The 14,687-nt window shown below is 45.3% G+C and overlaps 2 protein-coding genes across 13 annotated transcripts in view; both read left to right on the top strand.

Moving 5' to 3' along the window:
- Positions 1–8,167, top strand: part of GLYR1 (glyoxylate reductase 1 homolog) — a 51,799-nt gene extending 43,632 nt beyond the window's left edge. For all 9 annotated transcript variants that reach the window (XM_084818857.1, XM_084818862.1, XM_084818860.1 and 6 more), the window contains 5 exons: positions 446–547; positions 1,216–1,378; positions 2,982–3,161; positions 3,778–3,902; positions 4,779–8,167. In XM_084818857.1, coding sequence (XP_084674983.1) covers positions 446–547; positions 1,216–1,378; positions 2,982–3,161; positions 3,778–3,902; positions 4,779–4,853 — 645 coding nt within the window. In that variant the 3' untranslated portion in view covers positions 4,854–8,167. The remainder of the gene's footprint in view (positions 1–445; positions 548–1,215; positions 1,379–2,981; positions 3,162–3,777; positions 3,903–4,778) is intronic.
- A 6,265-nt stretch (positions 8,168–14,432) lies between these two features.
- The window catches only part of ROGDI (rogdi atypical leucine zipper), a 21,788-nt gene continuing 21,533 nt past the window's right edge, over positions 14,433–14,687 (top strand). For all 4 annotated transcript variants that reach the window (XR_014785593.1, XM_084818868.1, XM_084818867.1 and 1 more), the window contains exon 1: positions 14,433–14,577. Coding sequence is in view for 3 of the 4 variants with exons in the window: in XM_084818868.1 (XP_084674994.1) it covers positions 14,533–14,577 (45 nt within the window). In the remaining variant the exon portion in view is untranslated. The remainder of the gene's footprint in view (positions 14,578–14,687) is intronic.

Here is a 14,687-nt window from a genome sequence, read left to right as displayed (position 1 = left end):
AAGATTTTGTTGCTGGCCTCCATACATTTGGGGTACCTTCCAGTCTTTGGAGTTGTAATGGCTTACATGTGCTACTGTAGCACTGCAGATTTCTGGACCTACATGGCTGACACTTAAATGGTCCATAAGAAGCTCTCCTTAATTCCTGTGTGGCCCAGTTCTTTCTCCGCTTGGAACAGCGTATTAATAGAGCTTCAGCTATCCCTGCCCTATTCAAGTATGCGTATGCAGTGCAAATCAGTAATGCCACCATGTTCCTGCCTTGTATAAAGCATCCTTAAAGCTATCCATTAATGACAGTGAGCAGCAGCACCCTATAAACTAGTTTATTTTGAAGCCATAAAGCCCTTTCACAGAGGAAGCTAGTAGAAGCCTCTTTGGCATTGGTAAGGTCAGCATTCCTTTGCAGACACCCTATTGCTTTACCGCTCTTCTGTTCTCACAGCTGGTGCTTGGTCCTAGCGGAGTGCTCCAAGGTATACGTCCAGGAAAGTGCTATGTGGACATGTCCACTGTGGATGCAGACACCGTTACAGAACTGGCACAGGTAACCAAAGTGGACCAACTGCCTGGCTTTTGTCATTTTAACTTGGTTACCTCTTACTCAGCGTGGTGTGTTCCCTTTCCTCAATGTTTTTCATCAAGGGAAATATCACCCTGTAAGGATATTAGCAAGCTTTTTTCCTACCATAGTTCTTAAAAATTGATGCCTCTAGCCAAACCTTTAGTTCTTAGATGCAAATGAGATGTGAAAGTCAGTCTTGACTACCTGCCCTGCACCAAGTCCACTGCAAAGCATATTTTCCTGCCGATTCCTATTTTGCAAACAGCACATACATATATGTGTGCGTGCGCACGCACCCCTCCTGTCCTTAGGACCTTTCCATTCCTCAAAGAAGCTACACAGTCAACATACTATCGCTGACATAGTCTTTAGCAGTTATGGGGTGTTTTCGACTTCCACATCATCACTGCAGCTTAAATCAGTGGCTAGAGTCTAGCCATTGGTTAAGCTGCTGTGGTGATATGGAAATCGCTAAAGGAAGCTAATAGGTGCTCCTATAATTAACAGGTGTTTTAGGTTTCCTGTATTTCCTCATTGTTTTTTCAGGATGACCACATGATAGAGCTTTCCTACTTGGCCTTGTGATTGATACAGCTTGTGTGTGCTCCATGCATATATAATGAGGACATTTTCCTTCTCATTTCTTCTAGGTGATTGTATCCAGGGGTGGTCGCTTCCTGGAAGCACCAGTCTCAGGGAACCAACAGCTATCTAATGATGGGATGCTGGTGATATTAGCTGCTGGAGACAGGGGCTTATATGAAGACTGCAGTAGCTGTTTCCAAGCAATGGGGAAGACCTCTTTTTTTCTAGGTAATTTTTCCAGTTAAGTACTGAAAAGGATCATAATAAGCTGATGGTAGGCGGAATTAGTCTTGCCTATCCCCACTGATTTCATGTGGCTTAGACATGCCTATCTATCACTCTTAAAGCCTGTAGATCTGGGGGAGGGGGGGAATCCTCAGGCCCAGGGGCCAAATCTAGCCCTCCAGGGATCCCAATCCAGCCCGCTGGCATTCCTCAGATGGCCGTGCCTCTTTTTATCACCACAACCCCTTTCCTCAACTGCTGATCATTTGGTGGTTTTCGAGCTTTTGAACGTTCTTTTCCCCCATTCTAAAAGGCTGTAATGCCTCTCCTAAGGCTTAGTTACAGGCAACAAGGGATTTAAGCTAAAATACACTGGTATTTTGGGTATTTTGGCCCTGCCCACCACTGGAATGCAGCCTTGGAGAGCTCTAAAATTGAGTTCAGCCCTTCGGTTGAGAGAGGTTCCCCATCTCTGCGGTAGAGCCAGTGTGGTGTAGTGGCTAGAGTGTTGGACTGGGAGCCGGGAGATCCGGGTTCTAGTCCCCACTCGGCCATGGAAGCTTACTGGGTGACTTTGGGCCAGTCACAGACTCTCAGCCCAACCTACCTCACAGGGTTGTTGTTAGGATAAAATGGAGAGCAGGAGGATAATGTAAGCCGCCTCGGGTTCCTTGCAAGAGGAAAAAAAGGTGAAATATAAATGCAATAAATAAATAAAATAGATCGATAGATAACTAACTAACTAACTGAAGTCTGCCGCCTTCTATTCAGACCTGCCAGGCTTTAAGACTGATAGTTACTGGAAAGAATTAAACTTTTGAGAAGGCGTTTTAAGAAGTCTTTTAGGTAGCTGCTGGTACTTTTTGTAAAAGCACTAAGGAATGGTGTATATGAAGGTGGAATTTTGGTTAATCCATGACAGCCTCTGATGAAATTCAATGAAATGGGATATAACCAGATGCCTTCACTTGTTAATGAGTCACTTAACAATGTTTTACACTTGTCTATTTAGGAACTTAGAACTTGATTCTATTTCTGTGGTTCTGTTATTTCCTTTAAAATAATACACCTAGGGTGCAATCCTGTGGATGTAGGACTTTTTTTTCTGTCTAAACAACTCCCAGCATCCCCCAGCCAGCCATGCATGACTTTATTCCAACATATATTCATCTTTCAGTTGTTGGACGTCTTGGGGTTGACTGTTAGCCATCAGACATTGCATATTTGGATTTTATTCCATTTAAGCTGCATATAATTGTAATGTATATATGATTTATGCATTAACATTAGGGCCCAGTGGTTTAACCACATCAGTTGTGTGCTCTTTAGCACTTTTTGATTGTCTGTCATGGTTGCTTAAGACCAGTAAGGAACTGTGAAGCTGCCTTCTGAACAAGTTGAGACTGATGATAAAGCTGTGGAAGTCATCATAACCCAGGCATCTGTACTGAAGGCTAAGGGTTTGAAAGGAGGAGGAATTTTAAGGAAAGAACAGTAGATATCTCTACATGTCTTTCAGAAGAGCTTAGATACCAGTGGCCTGGGTGTAGGTCCTTGTTTCTTTTCCTTATGTAGAGCTGTCCAACAGTGTGTGCCTCTCTCACAGGGGAAGTGGGCAATGCTGCCAAGATGATGCTGATCGTGAACATGGTCCAAGGAAGCTTCATGGCCACAATAGCAGAAGGATTGACTCTGGCGCAAGTGACTGGTCAGTCCCAGCAGACCCTTCTGGATATCCTCAATCAGGGACAGCTTGCCAGCATCTTCCTGGACCAGAAGTGCCAAAGTAAAGTTCTCTCTTTACCATTTTCTTCCTTATTGTACAGCGATAGTAACTCTTTGTCACCAAGCAGCTGCAGAATGGGGTTTAAAGGGCAAGGGAAGTGAGGGAGGAGAATAAGCATTGTTTCTGGAACCTTTTGAATTCACTCTTTGCTTTGTAGTGTGCAGTGGATTTGCTGTGGTGAGACATCTAGGTGTCCCACAGCCAAGCTGTGCAATAGTACAATTACCATTGTACTGTGCTGGCTGTATGTGCTTGTTGCTAATTGGGTGGTCTCTACAGCCAAGGTTTTAAATAGATGGGGTGATAACAAGCCTATGAGGGAGGGGTTCTAGCTCCATGGTAAAACACGTACTTTCCATGCAGAAGGCCCCAGATTTGATCTTGGATAGCAGGGCTAGGAAAGACTTCTGCCTGAGGGGCTGAAGAGTCGCTGCCCGTTGGAGCAGGTAATGCTGGGCTAGACAAGCCAGTAGTCTGACTTGGTATAAGGTGGGTTCACATGTTTTAGTGGGCACAACTTGGCAGTGATGGTGGTGAAATCTGTAAGGGAAGAGAGAAGGGGCTGACAGCTAGGAATGTGAAGAAGTAGCTGTGGTTTGTTCCTTTTCTTTTCCAGACATCCTGCAAGGAAACTTTAAACCAGATTTCTACCTGAAATACATCCAGAAAGATCTCAGATTAGCCATTGCACTAGGCGATTCTGTCAACCACCCAACTCCCATGGCAGCTGCAGCCAATGAGGTATGTACTCCCTAGGCTCATTTCTGCTCAGTCCTGACTTAAGGGCAGCAGTGAGTTCCAGAGAGGGGTCTCCAGAAAAATGTTTCTGAGACTGAAGCCTGGATTACTGTTCAGGTATTATATTTGCCAAGATGAGTCTTTTTAAAATAATATGAGAAGCAGAATTTGGATCACCTTCAAAGCAGGGGGTAAGATCTTGGTTAGTCTAAGGCACAATCCTATGCATGTTTAGACAGGAAAATAATGTAGGACCTAGCTAACTAATGGATTGTTCCATTAGTTAGTTAGGAACAGAATCAAGATGGACAAGAAATGGAAGTTGATGGGTTGCCTGTCCTAAGAGGGAGAAGTTCTATAGCAAAGCTCTGTGGCAATCGTAATCTTCTACTACAAGTCCACAATTTTTTTTTTACTGGACTTGTCAGATCCTCTGGGTTCAAATTTTCCCCCCCCAAAGCAATGTGAAACCTTTCTGTTTGGATTGGCTTGTCATGGTTAGAATTGAGCCAATGGGGTTTGGTGATTTGATATTGTTTATAATGTTGTATATGATTTTAATGGGATATATATTCTGTGAAACAGCCTCATCATTGCTATGAAGTCAAACACCCATGAGGAAAGACTTGTCATTGCTGGAGCTGCTTATGGCCTGGAGGCTTTACCTTGCATAGTGAGCCATGCATAGGAGCTGGCTGTGGCCCTGATTCAGTCACATAGCTTTGCTTGAAGGAAGGGTTTATAGATGTTTAAATTGATTTTATCTGTATCCCTGGGATCTCAATAATATAGGACGGGATACAAATGTTGTAAATATGAATATCAAAATAATTTTGTTTCTGGAATGACTGATTTCTTACTTCCTTGTCTCTCCCTCAGGTCTACAAACGGGCAAAAGCATTGGACCAATCTGACAATGACATGTCTGCTGTGTACAGGGCCTACATCCACTAGGCTACCCCATTCTTATTGTTAATACCATGATTATTAATTATGATGCTGATGAATACTGGGTTTTAACTCTGGACCAGTCCATCTCTGTCTGTCTCTCTTTTTCTTCCACCCTCCCTCCCCATTTTCTTTTTTAATACAAAAACTCTTTGAGATCTGCCACGAGGGCAGTTGCTACAGCCACGAGGGCAGTTGCTACAGACACGAGGGCAGTTGCTACAGCAGGCCTTCCTGTGCCAGCAGCAGCAGGAGTAGGAGGAGAAGGGGTTGGATCATTGCCATCTTGACAACAAATCTATACTACATGCTGAGAGTCATGGAATGGAATTGGTGGAAGGTGACTCTTGCCAGAAAATCTGCTGCTTGGCTTATTCTGGTTCTCATTTGTATGAGCGTGCCCAAGTTCGTTCGTTTGTTTTTGTTTCTAACTGCTGTTTTCACTTTGCTGTGGGTAAAATATATGTTGGCCTCTCCTGTGCATTAGGGCAGTTGAAAGATGAATGCCCTGCCTTGCTGTAAATCTGTATGGCTCTAGACCTTGATTGGGATGGAAACCTGGCTCCTGTATTTTTTGCTCTGAAGAAATTGTCAGATCAAGAAGGTGGTGGAGCTAAAATCGGCATGATAGGTGAGAGTGTTCCGCACCTCAACATCTCAGTGAAATTGTTTCTACGAAGAAAAACAGTCTCCATCCATGCCTTCTCTGTGGAGACAAGCTTTGTTTTTAGGAAACACAGGCTCTGGTGTGCACTTGTGGGGCTGTGGTATGCAGAAAGCATGTAGAGACTCTTGATTCCCAAAAAGGCTAATCCATTCTGAACATCACTGTAAACTGCTATATTTTTTGATGAGCGAAGGTAGAAACTTTGCTGTCTGCCTTCAGTTTTAAGTTGGAACACACGCGCACCTGCTGATCTGTGGCTGTTTGTGTTTGCAAGGGTTATATGGAGTCTTCTAGTGTTGCCAGATAGCCATAGGGCAAGAAAGTGTGATCAGAGAGCTTGGCTTCAGGAACCCCAAGCTCTAACCCCAGAATCTTGACATCCAAGTTCTCATTTCTGTAAAACTGGAGGAGATAATGCCTATTTCACAGCAAAGGCTTTAGCAGTAATTAATAAACTCTGCTTGAGTGATCTAATGGCAGCACCAGCAAGCTGCATGGCCTAACCTATTGGGGAAGTTATGAATTATCTCAGCAGCAGACTTGCCAAGTAACTGTTGGAAATACGTAGTAAAATAAGCAGGGAATGGCTTCTGCTGAAGAGGCCTGTGACTGTGCTGATCCTGTAGAAAGCCAAGTAGGCTCCCAAGGAATTCAGAAAATCCCCTTAAAACAACCAGCTGTCACTGAATGAGGGCAAGGCTTTTAGCCCAACAGATCTTGACAACATGCTTCCCTAACACAACAGCTGGTATCACATGAACAATGTTAAATTATCTCTGGCAGGCCTTGAACTTTCAAAATGAAATGTAAGGATACAAGAAGGGGTTGTTTTACAAATAGCAAAGACAATGTGTGCCTACAAAATTACAAAACTTTCAAATGCAGAGGTTTTCTTTTTTGAACTCTGTCAGTATTAGTCTTTGAAGAGAGCCCTATGCTCACGCTTCAAATGCACATGTGGTGGTGGGGAAACACATCAACTCAAACACTTCTCCTGTTTGCATGCTGGATATTTCACATTTGCATAGGCAGCCCACACCTATAGAGTCCAACATGCACTGACAGATCTGCGTGACCAGCGCATCTCAGTTTTGTGGCGAACATATCACAGGGGTTAGGCCTATGTGTATCGGGCTCTGTGTGTTTAGGTGCCAATGCAAACAGGAAATCCAAGCCTTCAACATCAGCTGGCCCTAGGAGCTGTGTGGATATGCTGGGCACATTCCAAGTGCAAGCAGGAGACAGGTTTTTGTGTTTGAAGCTCCAAGAGTGAAACTTTAATGACTACCAACTAACTTCATTAGTGTTCTAATCTTGTAGCAGCACATGCTTCTCATGCTTTTTATTTCCATGGTGCAGAAAACTCACCTGGAAAAGGAAGGATAGGTTCTGCTCCTACTTGTGTTTTCCAGCACAAACAGCCATCAGATAGTTGCTTTTTTCCTACACTGGAAACTAACAAATACACGGATGTGAATGTATGGATCTCTACTCCCAGATGGATCTTGTAAGGACAGCTAGGATCTCTCAGGTAAAAAGAGAAGGTCTGTCTGGGGGAGATGTTCTTATTAAACATGCTTTGCTGATTGATCATGCTGATTGATTTCAGATGTCAGCAAGTGGGTCATTGCTAAGGCTCCTGAGTTACTTTCCTGAAGAGCTTCTGATGCTTGCTAGGGAAAGGGGAAGGATTTCTTAATCTTGTGAGAACTGTCTATAGAAAACTTAAAACAAGTCAACCGATATACCCAGTCCCATAACACTTTATTTTGCCTTCAAGTGAAAGAATCCAAACTGAACTGGAAGCGGGAGTCAAAGAGAACTGCATTGTCTTCCATTTAAGGCCTGCCTTGTGATTTCTTTGGCAAGGAGAATAAAGATCTGCTAAAGGGTGGGGTCCTTCCTGCAGGACTGTATGGTTAGATACACCAAGGAAGGATGAGAGCACTCTTGAGATAGAAGCAAAGAGGTGTGGCAGGTGCTAGACTGTCTCGGATGGCATTTCAAAGGGAAGCCTTGTTTATCTTGTTGGCAGCAAAACAATAAAGTATATGGTGCCTCAAAGGTTTTATTGTGGCATCAGCTTTTACAAGTCAGAAGTTGTTCTCTGGCCCACAAATTTTTGTTGGTTTTTAAGGTGCCACAGGGCTAGTTGTTTGTTGCGATTTAGGCCCTCTGCTCCAGGAGCCAGTTTTGTTCAAAATACTTCTGTGAGGTCGCTTCAAATTCCAGTTGGTGATGGTGCAGGAGGGAAAAGGTGGATTACAAGAGAAAATGATGGAACTGGCTTAGTCATTGTTGTCTTAATATTGTTGACAATACTGTAAAGTTCCTTTTTAATGGGGATTTCTGTTTTAGCAATTGCTCTTTTTCTTTTTTGGTTCCCTCCTTTTTAAAGAGAAAAATGTGACACTTGTGGAAAGCTTGTAAGAAAAAGCAGTTTTCTTTTAATTCCCTTTCCTTCGATGACCGATCTATAGGTAATTAAGGTTGTGAATTTTTTTAATTTTTTTTGCCTTGTTTTTAATTAACGTTTGTCATTCAGAATAGGATTTGTGGTGATGATTAAATGGCAAAAACAGAAATGATTTTTTTCTTGTGCAATTAACAAAGCTACTGGCAAAAGGAAATAAAACCTTTCTTGGTAACACAATGTTACTTGTCTGTTCCTAAAATCGCTCTCATCTCCTTCTCCACTTCCCAGCCCCCCAAGCTGTGGGTTCAAAAGAAACGTGCCAACCCTAGCACTTTCCATTGCTTTGATAGCGAGGGGCAGAGGATTGTATTTTTCTATATTAATATTGGTTACTAGGTTAGTGCTTTATATACAGGGCTGGGCTAAATCAGAGAGGTGCATTTTCACTCCTTAACGTTCTCAGCTCCCAGAATAACGGACAGCCTTTCTTGCCTGCTGTAAGATTAGCCCAGTAAAGATCATTTCGATTGTTTGGCTCTTATCTTTACCCAGTTAGTCAGCTGATGGACCGAACTGTGTTTTTTGAGCAACAGTGATTAGAGCAGTGCAGTCTACATCAGGTAATGCTCCTGTTCTCAGGATGATGCTGTGGCCCATATATTGACAGAGATCAAGGCTGAATGGGCCTGGAGTATGGGCCTTTATGCTCCATACTCCTGTGAGCATAAAGTGATGGATGCATCTGGTGTGGTAGCTAAAAATAGCCTTGTTTAAATAAGCCCACAAAAGTTGCTAGCCTTAAAAAATGTACTAGCCTGCTGGGAGCTGACAGAGGAGGGACAGAGAGCTCTGACCCTCCTCCACCAGCCTGCTGCATTTCTATGCTGGGTGCAAGGTAGGTGGTTTCCCTCCTCTGGCAGCCTGTTTGGTTTCGTTGCTGGGCAAAGAGGAGGGATGGGGGCTCCTCCACCAGCCTGCTCAGTCGTCTGCATGGAATTCCTTGTTGCCTATGGCTACCAGGTTGGTACTTTAAATACAGGGTTGGACTAAATCAGAGAGGAAAAATAGAAATAGTAGATTATTAGTGGAAGAACAGAAAGGCTTTAAGCCTTGCCTCAGCTTCCTTCTCCACCTTAGTATGTCGAAAGAATGGGCAGGAAGGCCACACAACTGAGGCAATCACAATTTGAGTACTACCTATGTAGTACAGCACAGTGCACCCAGACCACCATCCCTTGCTGCAGCTTGGGCGAATGGTGGCAGCCAAATTCAACCCTCCCAAGGTCGCCTGCACCTACAGAAGTGATGGCAGGGAACCTCGCAAGACATGTTCCAGCCTCTGCCTTCCAATCTGAGGATCGTGCAGCTAGCAACAGCAGGCAAGACCTCCTTTGACAGGACCAGTTCTGTTTCATACCAGTACTGTGCTTACCACAGTGACAACAGGATAGTACTGCTGTAGTCATGGCAGGTGCATTCATTTGATTTCTAGCTGCAGGCCATCTTCTAGGGGTTCTCCATGCTACAGAAGGGTTCTGGAGAACTTGAAAGCTTGATCTGTGCTTTTGTGATGTTTTAGTTGGTCCCAATAAAAGTATTTGTCTGGTGTGTGTGTTTGGGCTATCTAATGATTTTTGTGTGGTTTTTGAAAATTTACTGAGCAAGAATTTGTTGCCCTCTCACTTTAAGGCATAGCTTCCCAAATTGGTTGGGCTGGTTTTAAACTGAACAGAGGCCAAACTAATGAGGCTTGTTTTTTCTTTTTAAAAAAATGCTTTTCATGTTCACAGCTGGTTAATAGCAATTTCGTTCCTGAATGCTGCGCTTGAACAACAGTGTCCCTTTCCCTGAAACAAAAAGTGTATTACTCACAACCCCCTTCAGGGATTGTCTCTGGGAAGGGAGTTGCTATCAAACAGTATAGAAGGGGCTTCCAGACATTGGAGGGTGGTGGCTCCAATGTCAGTGGGGTGGTGAATCCGCTCTGGGTTTCAGTCAGAGCCAGTCAGAACTCTAAAGGAGCTATTCAAGGTACTCCGTACCCTGGAGAGTTCCTTTAGAGTTCCAACTGAAACCTGGAGCAGATTCACCACCCCACTGACATCTGAGCCACCAGCCTCCACTGCTTCCAGATGGATTGCTTCTAGCACTACCAGTCAAAGGACGTTGTACGGCCATTCTGTCTTTTCTTCCTAAATGGTTTTTTGGTGGAAAGAAAAAAGATGAAATGATCAGTCAGAAAACGTGGGAGGATTGCCAGTTGAAGACAACGCCATCTGGATCCTACTTTAAATTCTGTGAATGAGGCAGGGCGTTTTCAGGTTGATTCTTAAGAATGTAATAAAGGTAAAGGTGCCCCCAACCAGTCGTGTCCGACTCTAGGGTGTGGTGCTCATCTCCATTTCTAAGCTGAAGAGCCAGCGCTGTCCGAAGACGCTTCTGTGGTCATGTGGCCGGCATGACTGAACACCAAGGTGCACGGAACGCTGTTACCTTTCCCGCTGAGGCGGTACCTATTTATCTACTTGCAATTTCTTGCTTTCGAACTGCTAGGTTGGCAGGAGCTGGGACTGAAGACGGGAGCTCGCTCCGTCACGCAGCACTCGGGTCTCGAACTGCTGTCCTGCCGACCTTCCGGTCGTTCAGCGTCTTAACCACTAAGCCACCGCGGCCCCAAGAATTTAATAGAGTCCCATTAATGTCAAGGGGGGGGGTTACTCTTCAGTAGAAACCAATAGGATTTCTTAGAGGCTGTTAACTTTCAGTTGACTGCACAGATCCTATTAGTAAAGGTTTGAAAATATTTACAAATTATACACAGTTGTGTTAACTGTAACTTTTGTTAGTGGCTTTGGGGGGAAAAAAAGCAAGCTATACATGATTAAAATAAAAGGTAATCATCCTAATGAACCTGCTAACTTTTTTCCAAACAGCAATAGAAGGTGAGCCCATTTCTTGTAGTGCAGGGGTGCACAGCCTCCATGCGGATCCCCAGAGACTGTTGTGCAGCACCTGTGCATCCTAATGGCCAAATGGAGGTAGCTGTAGTAAAATAAATCCTCTTCCCCTGTCACTCAGAAGCTGCTGTGATCGCTTCTGCACCACTGATGAGGCAGCAGCAGTGGTCCAGATTTTGAGGGAGAGATTAAAGCCTCCCACCACTGTGTGCATGCAAGCACACATACCCTCCACCAACACCCATTTTGCCCTTGGGACCAAAAGTTGTATACCCCTGATGTCGAGATTAGGAGTATTTGCCTAGAGCTTAAGAGACCCAGATTCCCGACCTCCTCTCATCCATATCGCTCAGTGGCTAACCTTGGCTTGGTCATCATTTCTCAGCCTCCATATCCCACAGGTTTGTGATAATATAATGACGGGGAGAGCCAGATACTTTTGAGTTTTTTGCAAAAAGGTGTGTGTGAGAGAGTAACAACGGGCGAACAAGTTTCCCTGCAGAGCCCTTGAGCACCATCTGTGCTGTGAGAAAGCTCCCTCAAAAGTGAGTGAGCTAGGTAGCTGAAGCCTGCTTTAGAGCCTGCACCAGCTCAACTGTCTCCCCATCCACAGAACAATGCTGATCTCTCTCACATACTCATGCGTACACACCATAGATTTGTATAAGGCAGGAATGCAGAACCGCGGGCCACATCCAGCCCTCCTGGGGTTCTCCAAATGATCTCATCCTGACACTATTGTTTGTTGGGTTCTGTGCAGTCTCCCCCCCCCTTCTAAAAGGCTGAAATGCCTCTCCTAACATCAACCACTTGAACACGCCCCCCCAAAGACCTGCTCAGAAATGGAATTTCATTTATTTCTGTACTGCCCCATAGCTGAAGCTCTCTGGGCAGTTCACAAAATATCAGGCTGAAAGAGGTTCAACAGTGCTGGTATAAGGGCACTATAAGCTTTATTTTGTATTCCTTTTCTAATGGTCTTCAACATTGAATTTGCCTTTTCCATGTTGGCTAATTCTGGCCCATCACCAAGAGCCATTAGGTTGCTGAGCACCAGGGATGGGCCTTTCTCGGTGGGGGGACCAACAGCTTTGGAATTCCCTCATGGGAGATCTGTATGGTGTTACCACTGCTGGCTTTTATAGAAATACTAACAGACACGTTTATACTGGTCTGCACTTGGTACTTTAAAAAAAATCAAACAGTTAAAACATTAACTGCTGCTGAGTGGGGAGTTAAATTGTCATTCTAGTTTCGTGTGTTTTGTAATCTCGTAAGAGCAGTGTTAGGGGTGGGTGAACTCACCTCAGCCTGCCTCATGCTGTTTGCTGGACCTGGCCCTGCTTGCAGCATGTGGCGCTGCCAGACGATTCATGGGGCGCCTGATGAGTGGTGTTCCACTCCTCTGTCAGGCTGCCATCTTGAGGAAAATGGCAGCTCGTCCTTTTCCATAAAGGGCCCTTTTACGCAAATGGTGGCCTTAAAGAGGCCCATTTATGCAACGTTACAGGCATAAATGGCCTAACTGGATGCCCACAACATCCCTAGGCAGTGTGCCCTGGAAGCCAGATTTTATTTATTTATATATATATATATATATATATATATATATATGGGGGGAGGGGTGTAAAGCAGTACAACAGCAAAGCAACAAGGCTCTGTATCCATTAAGGATGCAGTCAGACTTCCATTAAAATAATAGATAAGAAAGGTAGATAAACATTAAAGTGATTTACAAATATAGTGCTAAACATTTCCGCTCCCGCCGTCATCAGTAGCTGTGATGTTAAATGGATACCAAGAGTGACAGTTTGGAATATTGGAATATGAAAATTCCCAAGAAAAAAACCCTAGAGGTGTGATTGGTATAAAGCTTATGAATTGTTCACCAGATGTATGGACTAAGAGAAGTTGCCTTTTGTTTGTTCAGTTGGAAGCAATTGTAAGTCTGAAAGACTATGTGCAAGTGAGTTAAAATATCTTGCAATAGGCTGATGTGTTTGTCAGAAAGGAAAACTTCTGGATCTACAGACTCAGGTTTCTTAGTCCATATGGCCTTAACCTGGAAGACAATTCATAAACTTTCTACCACTCACAGCTGTTTTTTTTTCCTTAGGAATTTTCATCTTCCAGCATTCCAAACTGCCACTCCTGGTTTCCATTTAACATGGCAGCTACTGATGAAGGCAGAGCCCCTAACATTTTAGCACTATATTTTTAAATTACTCTGTTGCTAGTCTATATTTGTATTTAATATTTGTATTTATATGATACTCCTTTATATTCTATAATTATATTTATATTTAATTATATTTATATAAGAATGTAACATTGTAAGGCTTATAACTAGAGATCTACCAGACTGATTTTGCTCGTTTTTGTTTTAAACTGAAGCTTGAGCAGTGTAGATGTGCAGGAAATTTTGAAACTTTGAAGCAGTTCGAAGCTCGAGCTTTGGGGAACTCGGGACGGGAGAAGGAAGAGGCAAAGGGCCGGTTAATGCACGTGCCACACACCGTGCATGTAATATAACACGTGACGCAGCGTGTGTATGCACATGTATTAACACTTATTCCTCTTAGAGTGCTGGGCCAATGAAAGGACAGGCACAGAATGTTGGGAAAGGGGCTGAAGAAAAGTCGGTTGGCGACAGAAGTGGAAGAGAAGCTGAGGAGAAAGACCTTGAAAGGACACCTGCAGGAGAGGAGAGGGAAAAATCTTACATCAAGTGTTTTTTTTTTTTTTTTTTTTAATCTCAAAACTTCAAGAAACGGAAAATGGTCTTTTTAGAAAGCATCCTTTTTTGGTTTTCACCTTTGCCGGTTTACTTGCAGTACGTTTATTTTAAAAGTGTAAAGTTCTTCAAGGGAAAGGGGCGAACCTATTTTTTATCCGGTCGTCTTCAGACTACTGGCCCCCCGCGGTGACCCTGGATTTTCACCAGTTGATATGTGCCACAGACGAGGCGCGCCTGCTCTGCGAGGCCCGGTCGCTCCTGAGCCGCGCGACCCCACGGCCCCCAGAAGCGGCGGGCCCGGCCCAGCGCACGCGGGCGAAGAGCTCCGGCGTCCCTGGCGCCGCGGCGGGCTTTCCCTCCCCTTTAAGCCGCCTTCAGCGTAGAGGTCAGGGCCGCAGCGCCACCTACCCACACTTCCAGTAAAAATGGGAACTCGCCCTCCCCCGGGATCAGCGCCCGGGAACGCAGCCTGACGCCGCTCTAGGCCTTGGCATCCCTATGGTTAAAAAAAAAAAAACGCGCGACCCCCCCCCCCCCACCTACGTTCCGTCGACAGGTGAGCGGGTGGAACAGCTCGGTTTTTTTTCCTTTATCCAGGCCGGAAGCGCCGAAAAGCGTCCGGCGGTGCGCCATGATCTAAAGTGCCCGCATCTCTCTCTCTCTCTCTCTCTCTCGGTGTGTAACAGGCGCTGAGACGGGGGGCTCGGCGGAGGCGCCCGGGCGGGCCTTAGACGACGCCCAGCCAATGAGAGCGGCTGCGTCGGAAGCGGCTGCCCAATGAGGGGCGAGGAGGGCAGAGCCCGCGCTTGACGCCTCGCGACGCCTCGCCTCAGGCGGCCGGTCGCTCGAGCGCGTCCGTGAGGCGGCTGCTTGTTGCGAGCGACGGACGAGGGAGAGGCGGCGCGGCGATGAGGATGGCGGCGCTGGCGAGCGCGGCCGAGCGGGCTGTGCTGGTGAGCGAGCTGGGGCCGGGGTTGCCGCGGCGGCGGCGGCGGCGGCTGCTGGGTGCCCCGTTAGCCGGCTTCCCTTCCCCGCCGCTGAGGGAAGCTGGGCCGCCTCTCCT

The sequence above is a fragment of the Heloderma suspectum genome, chromosome 12, assembly GCF_057233095.1.
Source record: "Heloderma suspectum isolate Gila_16-S chromosome 12, 16-S_ref, whole genome shotgun sequence".
Classification (NCBI taxonomy): domain Eukaryota; kingdom Metazoa; phylum Chordata; class Lepidosauria; order Squamata; family Helodermatidae; genus Heloderma; species Heloderma suspectum.
This window is presented reverse-complemented; position numbering and strand designations above follow the sequence as displayed.